This window comes from Podarcis raffonei, chromosome 10, assembly GCF_027172205.1.
Source record: "Podarcis raffonei isolate rPodRaf1 chromosome 10, rPodRaf1.pri, whole genome shotgun sequence".
Taxonomy (NCBI): Eukaryota; Metazoa; Chordata; class Lepidosauria; order Squamata; family Lacertidae; genus Podarcis; species Podarcis raffonei.
Window position 1 is genome coordinate 21,423,068 of NC_070611.1, and position 15,390 is coordinate 21,438,457.

General features: G+C 42.1%; 1 protein-coding gene across 4 annotated transcripts in view; it reads left to right on the plus strand.

Moving 5' to 3' along the window:
• TSPAN12 (tetraspanin 12) overlaps positions 1 to 15,390 on the plus strand; it is an 86,212-nt gene that overhangs the window by 12,830 nt on the left and 57,992 nt on the right. For all 4 annotated transcript variants that reach the window (XM_053407348.1, XM_053407346.1, XM_053407345.1 and 1 more), the window contains exon 3: positions 15,089 to 15,171. In XM_053407348.1, the coding sequence (XP_053263323.1) occupies positions 15,089 to 15,171 (83 nt within the window). The remainder of the gene's footprint in view (positions 1 to 15,088; positions 15,172 to 15,390) is intronic.

Genomic DNA, 15,390 nt, shown 5'->3' on the forward strand with positions numbered 1-15,390 from the left:
ATGGTCCAGCACCTCTGGTGGGAGTCCATTCCAATGCCAATCAGCTCTTACTGTCAGAGAGCTTTTCCAAACGTTTAGTCAGAATCTCCTTTCTTGAAACTTGAAGCCACAGGTTCGAGTCCTACCCTCCAGAGCAGATTTTAAGCTGGCTACTTTGTCTTGCTGTGCGCTTACTGCCTTTTGAAGCCATTTTTATGACGGTATTTTATTGTTGTTTGGCCAGTCACCGCCCTGCTACCTTTTGATGGAGGGCAGCTTATAAATAGCTTAAGAAAATAAAAGAGTTTCATACTTTAAAAGCTTGGCACTGAGGTAAAAACGACGGAAGAGGGAGGACTAGTTAGCATGTGAGGGCATTGAGAGAGGTCAGAGAAGAGGCCGTGGCTTGGTACATCAAAGGGATCCTTTAAATTTACTTTTGGAGCTCAAGGGGCAAGTAATGTTCTTTCGACATGCTTTCTGAGATGGTGTTATCCAGGAGAAATTGACCAACCTAAAATTAGACTGGAACCGGGTACAGGCAAACACTGCAAGATGACTGTCGCTGGAGGCAAAATACTTCTTTGCCTTGAAAAGCTAGGTGTATATTTTGAAATAAATGAAATATGGAGTGTCTCGTTCTGATGAAATTTGGAGGAGGCACTGTCCATGAATCCTAGTTACAGGTAGGTAGCCGTGTTGGTCTGCCGTAGTTGAAACAAAATAAAAAAAATTCCTTCCAGTAGCACCTTAGAGAGCAACTAAGTTTGTTATTGGTATGAGCTTTCGTGTGCATGGTATCTGAAGAAGTATGCATGCACACAAAAGCTCATACCAATAACAAACTTAGTTGGTCTCTAAGGTGCTACTGGAAGGATTTTAAAAATTTTGTTTCCATGAATCCTGTGTGCATTGTGACATTTAAAAGGAAAAATTGGGTGGGCGACAGCTCCCACCTTCTGGTTGTGTTCTGCAGCGTCACATACAAAACCAGATTGTTTTGCAGCCGCCCGCAAACGAAGCAGATGTTCAAATGCGAAGCTGCTACCATTTGGCAGGCTTCAGTCCTTATGACCCCTGTGTATTTGTGACTGTGTAGCTTCTGTGTTAAATTTGCCAGTGACATACTATTGCTGAGGAGCAGCATCAGGCTGTTTCATATCCAAAATCAGCCAGAAGAATTACGCAGGATTTGGAGAGTTTGGAAAGATCAACACAATCGACAGCATGCAGCACTCCTGCTTGAGCCAAGTCTGGCTTAATTTGGATAGATAGTTCCACTGGGAATAAAGATTCTGAGCCAGATATGACCTCTATCAAAGTTTGAAAAACCCACTACTCCTTTGGGTATCTCCCTACCGCTTTCCTGTGAAAACCATACCATTTTGTACAACATGAGATAAAGTAACACAATTTCCGGACTTGGCCTTTGATGTCTTCTGATGGAGAAGCCTTCTGTATCTGACTTCACTTTCTGACACTTTAGTTTGGTTCAGATGTAATGGAAAACCTGGCAAAACCCTCACTATTTTAATCCCCTCTCCTGCCCTCCTCTTTTCCTAGGTTGATGGAACATTTCTGCTAACCAGAGTTCCCTGTGATGTCCAGATGTGGGGAACTTTGGTTTGCTTGAATTATAGTTGGTGAGATCAAGCTGGGTTAAACTCTGGTTTCAGATCCTGGCTAGTTGACAAACCATTGCTGTTGTTGCTTAGTAGTTTAGTCATGCCCGACTCTTCATGACCCCATCGGCCAGAGCATGCCAGCTTTAAACAAATCATAGTGTCCCAAATTTTGGATACACCACAGGGCTCCGTGGGTAGTTTAAAATGGAATGCTTCTCTGCTTCATAAGGGATCTGTTTGTATATGTGAGAACCTGAGACTCAATTGTTGTTTAGTCATTTAGTTGTGTCCAACTCTTCGTGACCCCATGGACCAGAGCACACCAGGCACTCCTGTCTTCTACTGCCTCCTGCAGTTTGGTCAAACTCGTGCTGGTAGTTTCGAGAACACTGTCCAACCATCTCGTCCTCTGTCGTCCCCTTCTCCTTGTACCCTCAATCTTTCCCAGCACCAGGGTCTTTTCCAGGGAGTCTTCTCTTGTCATGAGGTGGCCAAAGTACTGGAGCCTCAGCTTCAGGATCTGTCCTTCCAGTGAGCACTCAGGGCTGATTTCCTTCAGAATGGATAGGTTTGATCTTCTTGCAGTCCATGGGACTCTCAAGAGTCTCCTCCAGCACCATAATTCAAATGCATCAATTCTTCTGACACTCAGTACAGTATAGTATTTTAGCAGAAACCATGGTTTCCTGTTCCATGTGAGCTAAAATTTAAATGGAACCAGTTTCCCACCTCATTCCTAGTTTATACCAGGTTTGCAGTAATACAGGTGACTAAGCTGCCATGTGTCAGAAAGCATTACTAAGCGGTAAGCTGGTTATCTGTCTTGGCCACCCCAGACAAGCTGGCTAGCTAAGGCAAAACAGCACTCTTGTTGGTTGTTTGGTCATCATTGAAATGGGCGCATTGCTGTGAATTGAAGTAGTTTTTTAGTAGTTAGTGCCATTCACTTTTGCCTTATCTTACTGCTAAGGTATTTTGCCTGTTGTAAGTTGGAAGCAGAGTACAATGGGAAAATGTGTGTGCAAAAATATCCTGGGTCCCAGGGTATAGTCTGAGATCACATGTAAGGCTATCACTTCACAAAAGCTAAGCAGATCTAGATCTGGTCATTGTCTGGATGGTAGATTCCTTGGGAACAACATGCAGGATATAAGAGCAAGCAAGCAAGAGAAAATAAAAAAATGATGAAACTGTAGCCTGCAGTTTGCTCCAGTGTCATGGCTAGCAATATATATTTTGTATGTTTTTCATTTAGGCTACAACATTTTAAAAAAATGTCTCCATTAAAGCACCAACTTTGTAAAGTATCTGCTAGTTTTGGGTGGTTTTTTTTTGGCATAAATACAATTAAGCAAATATCTGATTTAAAGTGAGGAAATGTAGCTTGAAAACGTAATGCTGGTCTGTGTGGCTTCATCACTTATTTTCAAGGCAATCACGGAGGCTGGCGTATCAAGCAAAAAATGTAAAGTAGCAATTTCATGGTGATGGCTATATAACATTCTGATGGTTTAAAATGAAACCAGAAGTGATTTGGTCAGTCGACTGTAACAAGCAGAAAATGTTGAATTGGTTACTGTTGTGTTTATATTATACCACAACTGATACCTACAGATACTTTTTGGATCTTAACATTATTGATATATTGGCATTTTAAGTCGCACATGATGCTGTTTTTTTTTTAATGGTCTTCCGTGCTCTCTCAGAAACTTCAATATGGTTTGATTACCTTAGACTATCACCTTGATCTCAAACACTTTGCTGGAATGTAAATTCCATTTATTTCAGTAAAGCTTGCTTCAACATCCCTGAGTTTTATCTGGAAGCTCATAACAAGTTTACACTTAAATAAGTTTCATAGAAATTAATGTGATTTGTGTAATGGGCACATTCCAGAGAAAGATAGGGCCACCTGCATCCCATTAAGCAGGCTTACAGATGCAGTTAAATATAAGTGCTGACTATCAACACATTAGGGATGCGGGTGGTGCTGTGGGTTAAACCACAGAGTCTAGGACTTGCCAATCAGAAGGTTGGCGGTTCGAATCCCCGCGACGGGGTGAGCTCCCGTTGCTCGATCCCTGCTCCTGCCAACCTAGCAGTTCAAAAGCACACCAGTGCAAGTAGATAAATAGGTACCACTCCGACAGGAAGATAAACGGCGTTTACGTGCGCTGCTCTGGTTCGCCAGAAGCGGCTTAGTCATGCTGGCCACATGATCCAGAAGCTGTACGCCGGCTCCCTTGGCCAGTAAAGCGAGATGAGCGCCGCAACCCCAGAGTCGGCCATGACTGGACCTAATGGTCAGGGGTCCCTTTACCTTTACCTATCAACACATTACATAGAAATAAGTTCACTGGTTTTAGTAAAACTTGGTTCCACATAATGCCCACCATCCGGAGGTTGTCAGGATACAGAGTGCCCATTGTTGGCTATGAAAGGAAAGCTCACACAAGCAAGGAATAATTTCCATTTTCAATAGCTCTGCTTCCACTTCCTATTCTCCTGCAGTTGATTGTGGTCGGCTGGCACAGAAAGCTAGGTGTGTCCCACCAATGTAAATGGAACGGTGCAATCCTGGACATGGCAACTCAGAAATAAGTCCTGTTGTGTTCCGTGGGGTTTACTCCCAGGAAAATGTGTCCAGAGCTGCAGCCTTAAGCACTTAGCTATATTCTTCTTTCTATTCCTTTTTTCTTGCTTTCTGTTCCTTTGTTTTTTCTCCCTTCTGGCTTTGTTCTCCTATAAGACTAAGTAGCTGTTTTATCTCAGTATATTATAAAAAGATAATGGGTAGGTATTTTTGTATATCTTTGAGTAAGTCTCAATATTTTTTTTTTAAAAGCACTTAGCTGTGCTCTTCGGTCCCCCCAATTTGATGGTAATTATACATGAGTGAGATGTTCAGCAAAATCATGGAGTGTAAATTTTTTCTTGCCACTATATTGCAGCAGATTGCAGGTGCGGGTTTACATTCTAAAAAGAACAAAACAAATCTCTGATAGCTCACCAGATGCGAGTGTTTCTACTTTAGCCCAGTTCCTTATGCACTAGGTTTCTGTGTACGGGGTGTAATTTTTGTGCAGTGACTTTTTTAAAAAAGGTAATTCCTTCAGCTCCAGTTTAAAACGGCACACCTCCAGGAAGATTCTGAAATGTAATTTGCCGAATTTGTGAATTGGTTTGGAGCATAAGACGAATGGATTTCAAACTTTTTGCTGGATTGCACCCAAGGGATGTGGGCATAAGTCCAGCATGCACAGGGACTTCCTGTTCTCTTCTATGACGGGAAATATTCTTCCTATTATTGGGGATTCCCTGTTGTGCACGAGGAGTTTTCCTCTGCTTGTAAAATAGGACATGAAAGGCCGAGTTTGTGAGGGAATTGTTTTTTCAGTATCAGAGCTACTGAACCACAGTGTTTGGGATCCAGTACAAGCAATAGTTGGACTGAGGCTTCGATAATAGGGAGCAAATTTCAATTTGTAAGGCAGAGGGGCTCACGATTCTGATTTATTGACGTGCTTTGAGGGGAAATTCCTGTGTTGTCAATGCACACATTACTTTTTGTGTAGGAGTTGGAGCTCCTTGTTTTGCTGAATGCCTGCTTTAATTCTGCATACTGAGAAGAAAGCAGAGAGTGCCTTCTGCATTTTTATCTTGTAAATTAACCCAACTCCTGTGTAATTGCGGAGTGTGTGGTTTGGGGACCCAGAGCAAGACAGATTCGTCTGGAAATCTTCAACATTCAGTAGGAGGAAGTGTTGAGAAGAACAAATTATATTAGAAGCACAGATGCTGTGTGGGCTGATGTGTTTTTTCCCTTGCAGTCAAAAGCCAAAAGTGCATATTGAATATATAATCCAGATGCCAGATGACTTCCACTTATATGTCATCTTCTGCTGGGTAGTAACCAGTTTTTCCTTCTCCTTCAGAGTGGGGGGTATTACCCTGAACACTATTCCCACATTTGTGGTTCTGGCTCTGCATAACAAATACAGATAATATGCTGCTGAGTATAAATTTGCAGTGTCTCCAAAACTGACAGATTATTGCAGATGTCTCACAACTACTTCTCAAAATAAAAATACTTCTCAAAATAAAAACTAAACACAGAGCCTCCAAGTGTGCCTATTTTCCAGGGACAGTTTCAGATCTACAGAAGCCATCCCGGTTTCTGATTTGATCCCGAAATGTCCCGCTTTTCCTTAGGATGTCCCCATTTTCATCAGAGAAATTATGGAGGGCATGGAATAGATCACCCCAATTTTCATTGGAGAAATGTTGGGATGCCCCTGTGTTGGAGGGTATGTAAATGCACTCATTTTGGGTGGTTTTGCAAATCATGGGAAAGATTTTAGAATGGGGTTTCCAGCGTTTGCCAACCTGGTGCCCTCTTGGATCAAATGCTAAAGAGGGCTACTGTGCCTTACCAGTCATAGAAGTCTCCTAAGTGACTTAACAGAAACTTAATTTACTTGTCCCAGAACTGGTAAACAGGAGAGGAATATTCTCGATTCAGTGGAAAGATTTCTGTGAAGAATGTTGTATGCAATATAGAAGAAACCTGTTTTAGATACATCGGGTCCTTCCTTAAAGAGGAAGGTGAGACCTGGAAAACCGGCACCCTGTGTTGTGGGTGGGTACGAATGGTCAGCCACAACACCCGATTGGTAGGTCCCTCAAAACTGGGTGCAATCTGGCCAATGGGACGCAGTCTAAATGGTTCAAGGGACCTATTTATGCCCATGCACGTGACCCAGAGCTTCCTCTTTTGGTGCGTGCATTCGGAACACCCGCCCACCTCTCCCTACTTTTGGGCTTTGTGCTTGACCTTGCTATGCCGTTGTGTGTTGTCTGTCATTGGGACAGGGGCATGGCAGGAATCTTCCTCACTTGGCTGTTGCCATTTGGGTTTTGCCTGCCACGTAGCAAATCGTCACAACTTGTAAGGTTGTGGATAGGCACTAGTTCAGGAGATAGGGATGGGAGAGCGGTCTCGCCATCCCTATGTGAAGGGTATTCCCTTAAAGGAATCCAGGGACTCGATGGTTTGATCAACCCCTGAGAGGGGGTTGTGCCCGTGCCTGAGTCCAGGGGGACATTTGGGTGGTGGAGTTGGCCCATTCCTGGCTTTCCGCTTATCCAGGTATTCACCCTTGGCTGACCGATGCTGGAACCCTGGGTTAGGAAGCTAGTCAAACCAGAGCCTATGCAACCATTCACTTTGGGTAATCAATAAAGTTGTGGCCTAAATTCTGCCAAAAACCAAAACCAAAATTTGAGTCAAGTGTGAATTAATTTAGGGGGGAGGTTTCTGGGTCTGAACGCGCAAATTTTAAAATTATCTAGCTAGCTATATATTGACTTCAGTGTAGCCTAGAGAGCATTATTATTATTATTATTATTAGCGTTTATATACCGCCCTATACCCGGAGGTCTCAGGCTGGTTCACAGAAAAGATCACAACATATATAATCAGAATAAAAACAACAACCCAATAACACACAAACCCCAGAAAAGAGCCACATTTTTAAAAGGGTATAGGATGCTGAGTTTGTCACATTTCAGAGACAGCGTATGTGTTCATAGGGAATTGTCTCACGCCATTATTTTGTTAAATCCCATGTTGCATCCTACCTGCCTGCTGCTCCAGCTCTCTGCTAAATTTCTACCAAAATTAATATTGGGAAGAAACATCTCTGTTCTGATATTTATCCCTTCATAGTTCCAGATGCCTTTTGTAATTAACACAACACTTGAAAGGGCCCGTCTTAAAAGTTAACTTCAGCATTGGCTGACCCCAAATCTGTAAATTATATTAGATATCTGTCTACAGACTTGGTTGGACAAGAATTCCCAAGCAACCTTAGGCTAGTAGAGCATTGTTTTGAAAGGAGGAGAGCTTTTTCGTCGTGAAAGGGATATTAGTTTCCACAAATGCTATGGGAAAGCTGTGCACATCAGTACAGATGTTTAGCTTAGTAACCTTTTAGTCTTAAGGTCAGTAGACCAACTGCCATCAATTGAAGAGCCAGGATTGAAAATGCTGAATTATGTTTCTCCTTCAGTTTCTTTTCTAAACTGCCTGTAACTGCTAATGCTTATGCCTCTCTGTATTTTCCAGAAAAAATGTTCTAAACTGGTACGTTCTGCAAACTCAGTACTATATCCACCTACCCAGCCACTAATATTGCAAGCCTGTTCAAGTTTATTGATAGCCCACAGACCTTCAAATTGCAAAAAGAAATATTTGAATCCATATGACGAGGGGGAAAGAAACTAAAAAAAAAAAGCAACTTAAAGTAGAATGGAAAATATTTATTGAATATATGGAAAATAATTTTACACAGCTCAAAACGCTGGCAGCGTTCAATAAATTCAACAGAGTAAATAATATTTGTTTGATGTAAAAGTGGAAAACTGATTTGAATGGTTATAGTAAAATATGCAGGAAAGGGAAATATGAACCATGGAAGGAGAAAAAGGGAAGTCATTGGATGTTTCAAAGTTTGTAAAATGTTTAATTTGATATGTAGAAAAATGAAAACTCAATACCTAAAAAAAACACAAGAAAGTCCATTGACAACAAAGATTAGGACAAATGTGATGAAGAGCAGTACAGAAATGTGATAACAGATTAGTTAATTAAAATCAATGCCCCCCAAACAATTCCGTAACAGCAACGCACCCGGAAAGTGTGCTTTCCATCGCAATTATTCCTATGGCAGTCCTTACCTTAGAGCAAAAACAGATGAACTGATGACAGTTAAGCAGCTCTGTGGTAATGTCAGAGAGAAATGACATTTTAGTCATAGCAAAGGGATCAAACTCCTGCAAGTGAGCTAGTTCCCTTCATCTTATGTAAGTGTGCAGCTCCTACTTGTTTCATGCTGCTGCTTTAACCTCACTTTTCAAAAGCGGCGGAATAGTAAGATAATGCAGTCCCAACATGAAAAGCAATATGACTGGGGAAATTTCTGCTGCTCAGTATGCTCACAAATTGTATTGTGCAGAGAAGCATGCCACGAAAAATATTTTGCTAGAGCTTACCAAAATGCTGTTGGTTGGAGAAAAAAGGAAGAATGTTATCTCCTTTCTCTCTCTCTCTCTCTCTCTCTCTCTCTCTCTCTCTCTCTCTCTATAAATATGTTTTGTTGAAAGAAAGGAAGCAGAAAGAAAGGATGGAAGGAAGGAAAAGGGGCAGGTCAGAGGGAGATTGCTAGACTGGCGCCATTGCTAAGAAGAAGAAAAAGGAACTTTAGAAAGGAGAATTTTAGAAAAGAGAAGGGGATTCATGGAGCAAAGAAGACAGGTATACAATACGATTGTCACACACTTGGGAGCCCACAAAGAAGAAATACATCACTGGAAAAAGAGGATGGAAGAGAAAACCAATCTACATAAAGCATGCCTATGCTAATTTATATGGATAGATGCAAATTTTAGAAATGATTACCAAAATTTGAATACACTATATATCGATATAACATACCCTCCAACATTTCTCTGATGAAAATAGGAACGTCCTATTCCATAATAATAATAATAATAATAATAATACCCCACCTGTCTGTCTTGGTTACCCCAGCCACTCTTGGCAGCTTCCAACATATATAATAAATGCAATAAAACATTAAACGTTAAAAAAAACCTTCCCTCTACAGAGTTGCCTTCAGATGGCTCATAGTCAGATACCCATTCAATATTTATCTGATGAAAATAGGAACGTCCTACCATACCCTCCAACATTTCTCGAATGAAAATAGAAACGTACTAAGGAAAAGCGGGGCATTCCGGGATCAAATCAGAAACCGGGGCGGCTTTTGTAAATCCGGGGCTGTCCCTGGAAAATAGGGACACTTGGAGCGTCTGATATAATGGGTAAAACTGTGACAAGATGAGCTATGGGTGTGCCAGGCATGCCAACTCTGGGGGCTGAGGGGTCTTCAGCCCCCTCAATATTTGCTTGAAGGGGGCCCAGCCCTCCTCCCCCCATGTTGAGAGGGGCCCAGTGCAATGTTGCAGAAGGCTACACAGACTTGCATGAGGTTGGGAGGTGTGTGTGATGTCACATGATCTGCGCTGCCCCCCCCCCCCCAAATCTTGGGGGCAACCAGGAGCCTCTGGTGCCTGTTTTGGGGTGATGAAGAGTCGGACACGACTAATTGACTAAACAACAACAACAACAACTGTTGATGAGCCCTCCTCTGCCTTCTTATGGTTCCTTATCTTTAAACTGGACTTGGGCTGGACATCCCTTCCCATAGAGGACACCTTCAGGCAAGCAAGTATTAAATCAGTCAAAATTAATACCATCAACCAACTGTTAAGCAAAATACAAAAAAAAAGTACAAAATCACAGCCTCCATAGAACCAATTATTAAGGGAAGAATGTAAAATATGCATTTTTAAATTTTTAATCCTCATCGCTATATATATATTTTAAAAAACACCCCACTTTAAGGCACCTAACAAATAATACAAAAGCCAAGTAAATCATGAAACAAAACTTTTTAAAACAACAACAACAACAAAAATCCATGCTGAAAGAATCACCACCAGAATGAATTTCTTCTATACTGTATAAAATTCTCCACAGAAATATTTCTGCTGAATTGAGAACATTCCTCTCTTAATTTATCAGTTTCAGAATAAGTGAATTAGATTCTGTAAAGCCATTTAGGAGCCTGTTATGATTGAGAGTATTTTAACATTTGTATGTTTTCAAGTAAAATTTTAACGTTTGCATGTATAGTTGTAACATTTCCTTGGTCTTTTTTTTTTATCTTTCTGTAAACCACTTCAAGGTTTTTTTGTTTTATGTTTTTTTACCAATGTGTATACATTTTCTGAAATAAAAAAATAAAAAAGGCCTTTTCAGGTATTTGACATGTGGGCATGTGCAAAGAGGCTGGGATCAGAAGTTCCCTACCATCAGAGGTGCCAACTTGAATAAAACGTTGTGAGGGCCCAGGTAAGCCTTTCCCCATAATCGATCACAAGATGTGGCGCATGCACATCATTTGGATGTCCCCTCCAATGTTTTATTGGGGGGCCTGTGGCCCCTAAGAGTTGGCACCATCGCTTTCCATGAGATGGAGGCCAAACGCAGGGGTCGTACTTAGGGGTTGGCTAGATCTTCTTCTGCCCCACAAGCAGAAGTATGTGTGGCCCAAAAGCTAACTTGTTGTGTACAGTCATACCTCGGGTTGAATGCGCTTCGGGATGAGCACATTTGAGTTGCGCTCCGCGGCAACCCGGAAGTAACGGAGCGCGTTACTTCTGGGTTTCGCCGCTTGCGCATGCGCAGGTGCTCAAAATGACGTCACGTGCATGCACAGAAGCGCCGAAACGTGACCCGCGCAGAGGCGCGGACACGGGTTACGTTTGCTTCTAGATGTGAACGGGGCTCCGGAACGGATCCTGTTCACATCTAGAAGTGCCACTGTATATCGAACGCCTCCCTCAGGAGACAAAACAAGGTTTCACTGGCACTGTGAGAGGGTGAAGAGAGGCTACGCCAGGGGTCAGCAAACTTTTTCAGCAGGGGGCCGATCCACTGTCCCTCAGACTTCGTGGAGGGTCCGGACTATATTTTTTTGGGGGGGAAACAACGAATTCCAATGCCCTGCAAATAACTGAGAGATGCATTTTAAATAAAAGCACACATTCTACTCATGTAAAAACACCAGGCAGGCCCCACAAATAACCCAGAGATGCATTTTAAATAAAAGGACACATTCTATTCATGTAAAGACACGTTGATTCCCAGACCATCCGCGGGCCGGATTTAGAAGGCGATTGGGCTGGATTCGGCCCCCGGGCCTTAGTTTGCCTACCCATGGGCTACGCCTTCATGCCCATTTGCATTGTCATTCCAGGGCCTTGTGCCCATTTTTGTGCCAAGGAAGGAAGAAAAGGCTGGAAGCAAAAAGTGGACGAGGAGTCTTGATGTGGGATGAACGCCTTCATACGCGCCAGCGTGAGCTTGTCAGTTTTGTAGCTGGAACTCCACGCCAAGGAGCATGGTTCTAGTTGCAGCTGTTCCTTTGCTCCTCTGACATTCTTGCCTCAAATATATACAGGGTTCTTCTGTCTTCCGCATAGCTGCTTGTGGTGTAGCCTGCTGCCGAATGTAATTAATAGTTGCTCGTCCAGCAACTCAGTGTCACCCCTTTGTTTTCCTTTGCTTTTGGAGGGAACGGAGAGTAAAAAATAAAGCGGCGCTGCTTGAGATAGCAGAGCTGTTTCTTAATCGTTTGCGTCGTGGACGCAATTAGAAGTTACAGCTGGAAACCTTTTGTGCCGTTGTCATAGTTTGATGCTGTTAACTGCTCAGCGACAGAGGCCAGATAAACCGATAGGTCTGTGCTTATCTTTCTTTAAAGCAAAGTTGGTGGGGGTGGTTTAAGGGGGCTAAAGAGATATCGATGAAACTTGCGGATTTTATTTCCATAGAGGCTAGATAAAATCGATAAAAGGCGATTTTGGTTTTTGATAGGTAGATCACGTCAAGCACCCAGGCTTCTCCAAAGAGATCTCCAAATCCCCCACATAGCTTGCACCCGCCATCTCTTGCACTTTTGGTCATCTTTTGGTTTCCACCAGATCCCGAGTCCATGTGCTGCTCTTTCTAAAGAGAGCTGGGTCATTGGTGGGTTCGTATGATGAATAATGGCCATTTACATGGTGTGGACTTGTTGACCTCACAGCCTCAGAATAGACTTGTAGATTGCCCCCCGAAATCTAGTAATAAGAATTAGGCTATTTTCCAGCCACTGTTACATGCGCAATGTACAAACCAACTGCCATGAGCCTATGTAGATCTATCATGTTGCAATCCCATAGCTGTTCAGGAAAATCATGGAGCTATGCCAGACTCCCTCTCCAGGCCCCTCCCGATAATTAATGCTTACAGAATTAATGAGTGATCAGGATCTGATTTAAAGCCTAATTAAGAACATGAATATTATGGTTAGAGTTGGAAAGCGGACAGGGAAATGTCTGATCCTGCACGTTTCTTTGGATTCTTAAATGTGGGTGCAGGACCCACAGTCTTAAGATCTGCATATATTATATACGCTTCTTTGGGTAGGGGGAGAAGGGTTGCATAGAAGCATTGGAAAAAAAATAGCAATAGTGGTGGAGGTGTGAGGAAATTAAGAAATTTTGGACAGTAATACAAGAAGAATTAAAGAAGATGTTGAAAATATCAATAATAAAAAAAACAGAGGTATATCTCCTTGGACTGATAGGGGAAGAGATACCACGGAGGGGAAAAAGAATCTTCTTATATGCAAGTACAGCAGCTAGAGTAGTGACTGCTGCTATGTGGAAGTCACAAACTCTACCCTAAAGGGAGGAATGGATTTGTAAACTAAATGAATACTTAACTCCGGCAAAACTAACAGCTATTATAAGAAACCAATCGAATCAAAAATTAAAAAAGGAGTGGGAATGTTTTGATGAATATATGGTAAAACATTGCTCAAAAAAAGATATGCTAATATGCCTAGATTAAAATGTAAAGTATCTGAGGGAAACGGGGGAGGGACAAAAGAATATTAGGTTTGATTAATGGATATATGGGGGGATGGGGAGGATATGGTGATGGCTTTGGTTTATTTATATTGTGATGTAATATGGAAAAAAACCAATAAAATATTGTATTGAAAAAAAGAAGAAGAAAACAAATAGCAATAGCAACCTTCAGTTGCTTCCATTCTTTATCTAAGATCAGGCTACTCTTTTGATGCTATATCCGTGTCCCAGTTCTGAAGGAGGTTAATTTTGTAAACTGCCCTATGACCATCGGGTGAAGGGCTGTATATAAATTTAATGACCAATAATAATAGCAAATGATGAGGTAATCACTTTCCTTCAAGCCTCCCTAAATGGAGATTATGAAAGCTCAATTTGATCCTCTTCCAGAATGGGTGTGTTTATATGGTCCTTTTTTTGTGGCTCGAAATTAAAAATGTCATGGCCACATCCTTAGTTACTCCTTCAGCAGTGTTAGAAACTGAGATACGAAAGCTAGGAGCTAAATGGCACCTTAAACTGAGCTTATGGGCACAACAACAAAATGTCTAGGCGCGCTTTTTTATAACAAGAATACGAAGCTGAAAATGAATGCACTGCAGCTAAAATATTATGTTCATTTTTCACATGGTCTAGTCTTTCCCCTGCCCACCCCCCTAATATTCTTAAGAGGGTCTCTTCTCCAGTCTTCGGAGAGTAGCTGGAAGCGAGGAAGCAGAAAAAGGTCCTCCTTTCCTTCCACTCTGCCGTTTTAATCGGAAATTTCAGGCGTGGTACTGCGCCCAGATCTCAGAAACTGCTCGTGTGAAATTCCCTGTCACAAAATGTGCCTAGAAGAATGGGAGTTTCGAACACTGTATTTCAGTATTGTGAATGTGCCTGTTTACCGTATTTTTTGCTCTGTAAGACTCACTTTTTCCCTCCTAAAAAGTAAGGGGAAATGTGTATGCGTCTTATGGAGCAAATGCAGGCTGCGCAGCTATCCCAGAAGCCAGAACAGCAAGAGGGATCGCTGCTTTCGCTGCACAGTGATCGCTCTTGCTGTTCTGGCTTCTGGGATTCAGAGTATTTTTTTTCTTGTTTTCCTCCTCCAAAAACTAGGTGCGTCTTATGGTCTGGTGCGTCTTATAGAGCGAAAAATACGATGTATATTTTCTTTCTATCAAGTTGAGTACTTTAAGTCCTTTTAGCCACAAGATTGCTATGCTCAGCAAGGGGTGGGATTTGGTGACTTCCACGGCCCCGTCAAATTCTGAAATTCTATGGTTTTTTAAATCACGTATAGTTTAAAATATGAAATCTTAAGTTAGTTTTGCTTTTCCTGATTGCCCACGTTTGATAACCAAACTGTGAGTGTTCAGAAGTTGGCAAAACCTTTTCAACAGCTGGAATTGATCCTATTACACTCCATCATCTTAACCTAGTTCAGGCCTCTGATGAGCTGCATATTATTCATTCAGCTTCAATCACACAAGTGGCTTTCTCCATACATGCCAGCTTGAGTGAGGATTTCTCCCCTCCCCTGAGTAATCCGATAATTATACACATAGTGGTCTCTCAAAGCCAGTAGTCTGAAGGAAAACGTATCATGGTACCTTGTGGATTTCACTTATGAAATCTCTGCTGGAGTTATTAATCTTACAACAAGCAGAAAATAAAACCTCAAAGCTTACCGGGTCCCCGAGGTGCGCAGTTTTGGGGAGAGCAGCCAGTTTGGAAACGGCTCCGTTGAGAAACTCGCTCTTCCAAAGTATTAGTAAATTGGAAAGGAGCAGATTGCCATGTTTAGAGAAGTAATACTTTAGCAACACATCTGCTCACAGCACTAAGTGAGGGGGGGGGATGTTCTGTGCAACGGTGCACACTGCCTGTAATGCTGTTTTAATAATTGAGTCTGCTCTAAATTGTGTTTGCTAAATAAAATCCCTGTTTTATTTCAGTTGATGTCCGTCACTGTGTTAGCCGTTTCCGCCTGGATGAGGGACTACTTGAATAATGTTCTCACTTTAACTGCAGAAACAAGGTAGGCTTGTCGTGGTTGTCCGCATGTAGCTAGACTGCCAAGGAGGGAAGTGCGAATGCTCCTATGTGGGGGGAGGGGAAGGAAGGGTGAGGTCCCACAAAGCTTCTGAAAAGGGCTTTGGTATTTCGCATAATTTATCTGAGACGCTGTTTAAAAAAACCCACTGCTGGAATAATCTTGGTTAAGGTCATGTTTGCACCATACATTTAATGCACCATT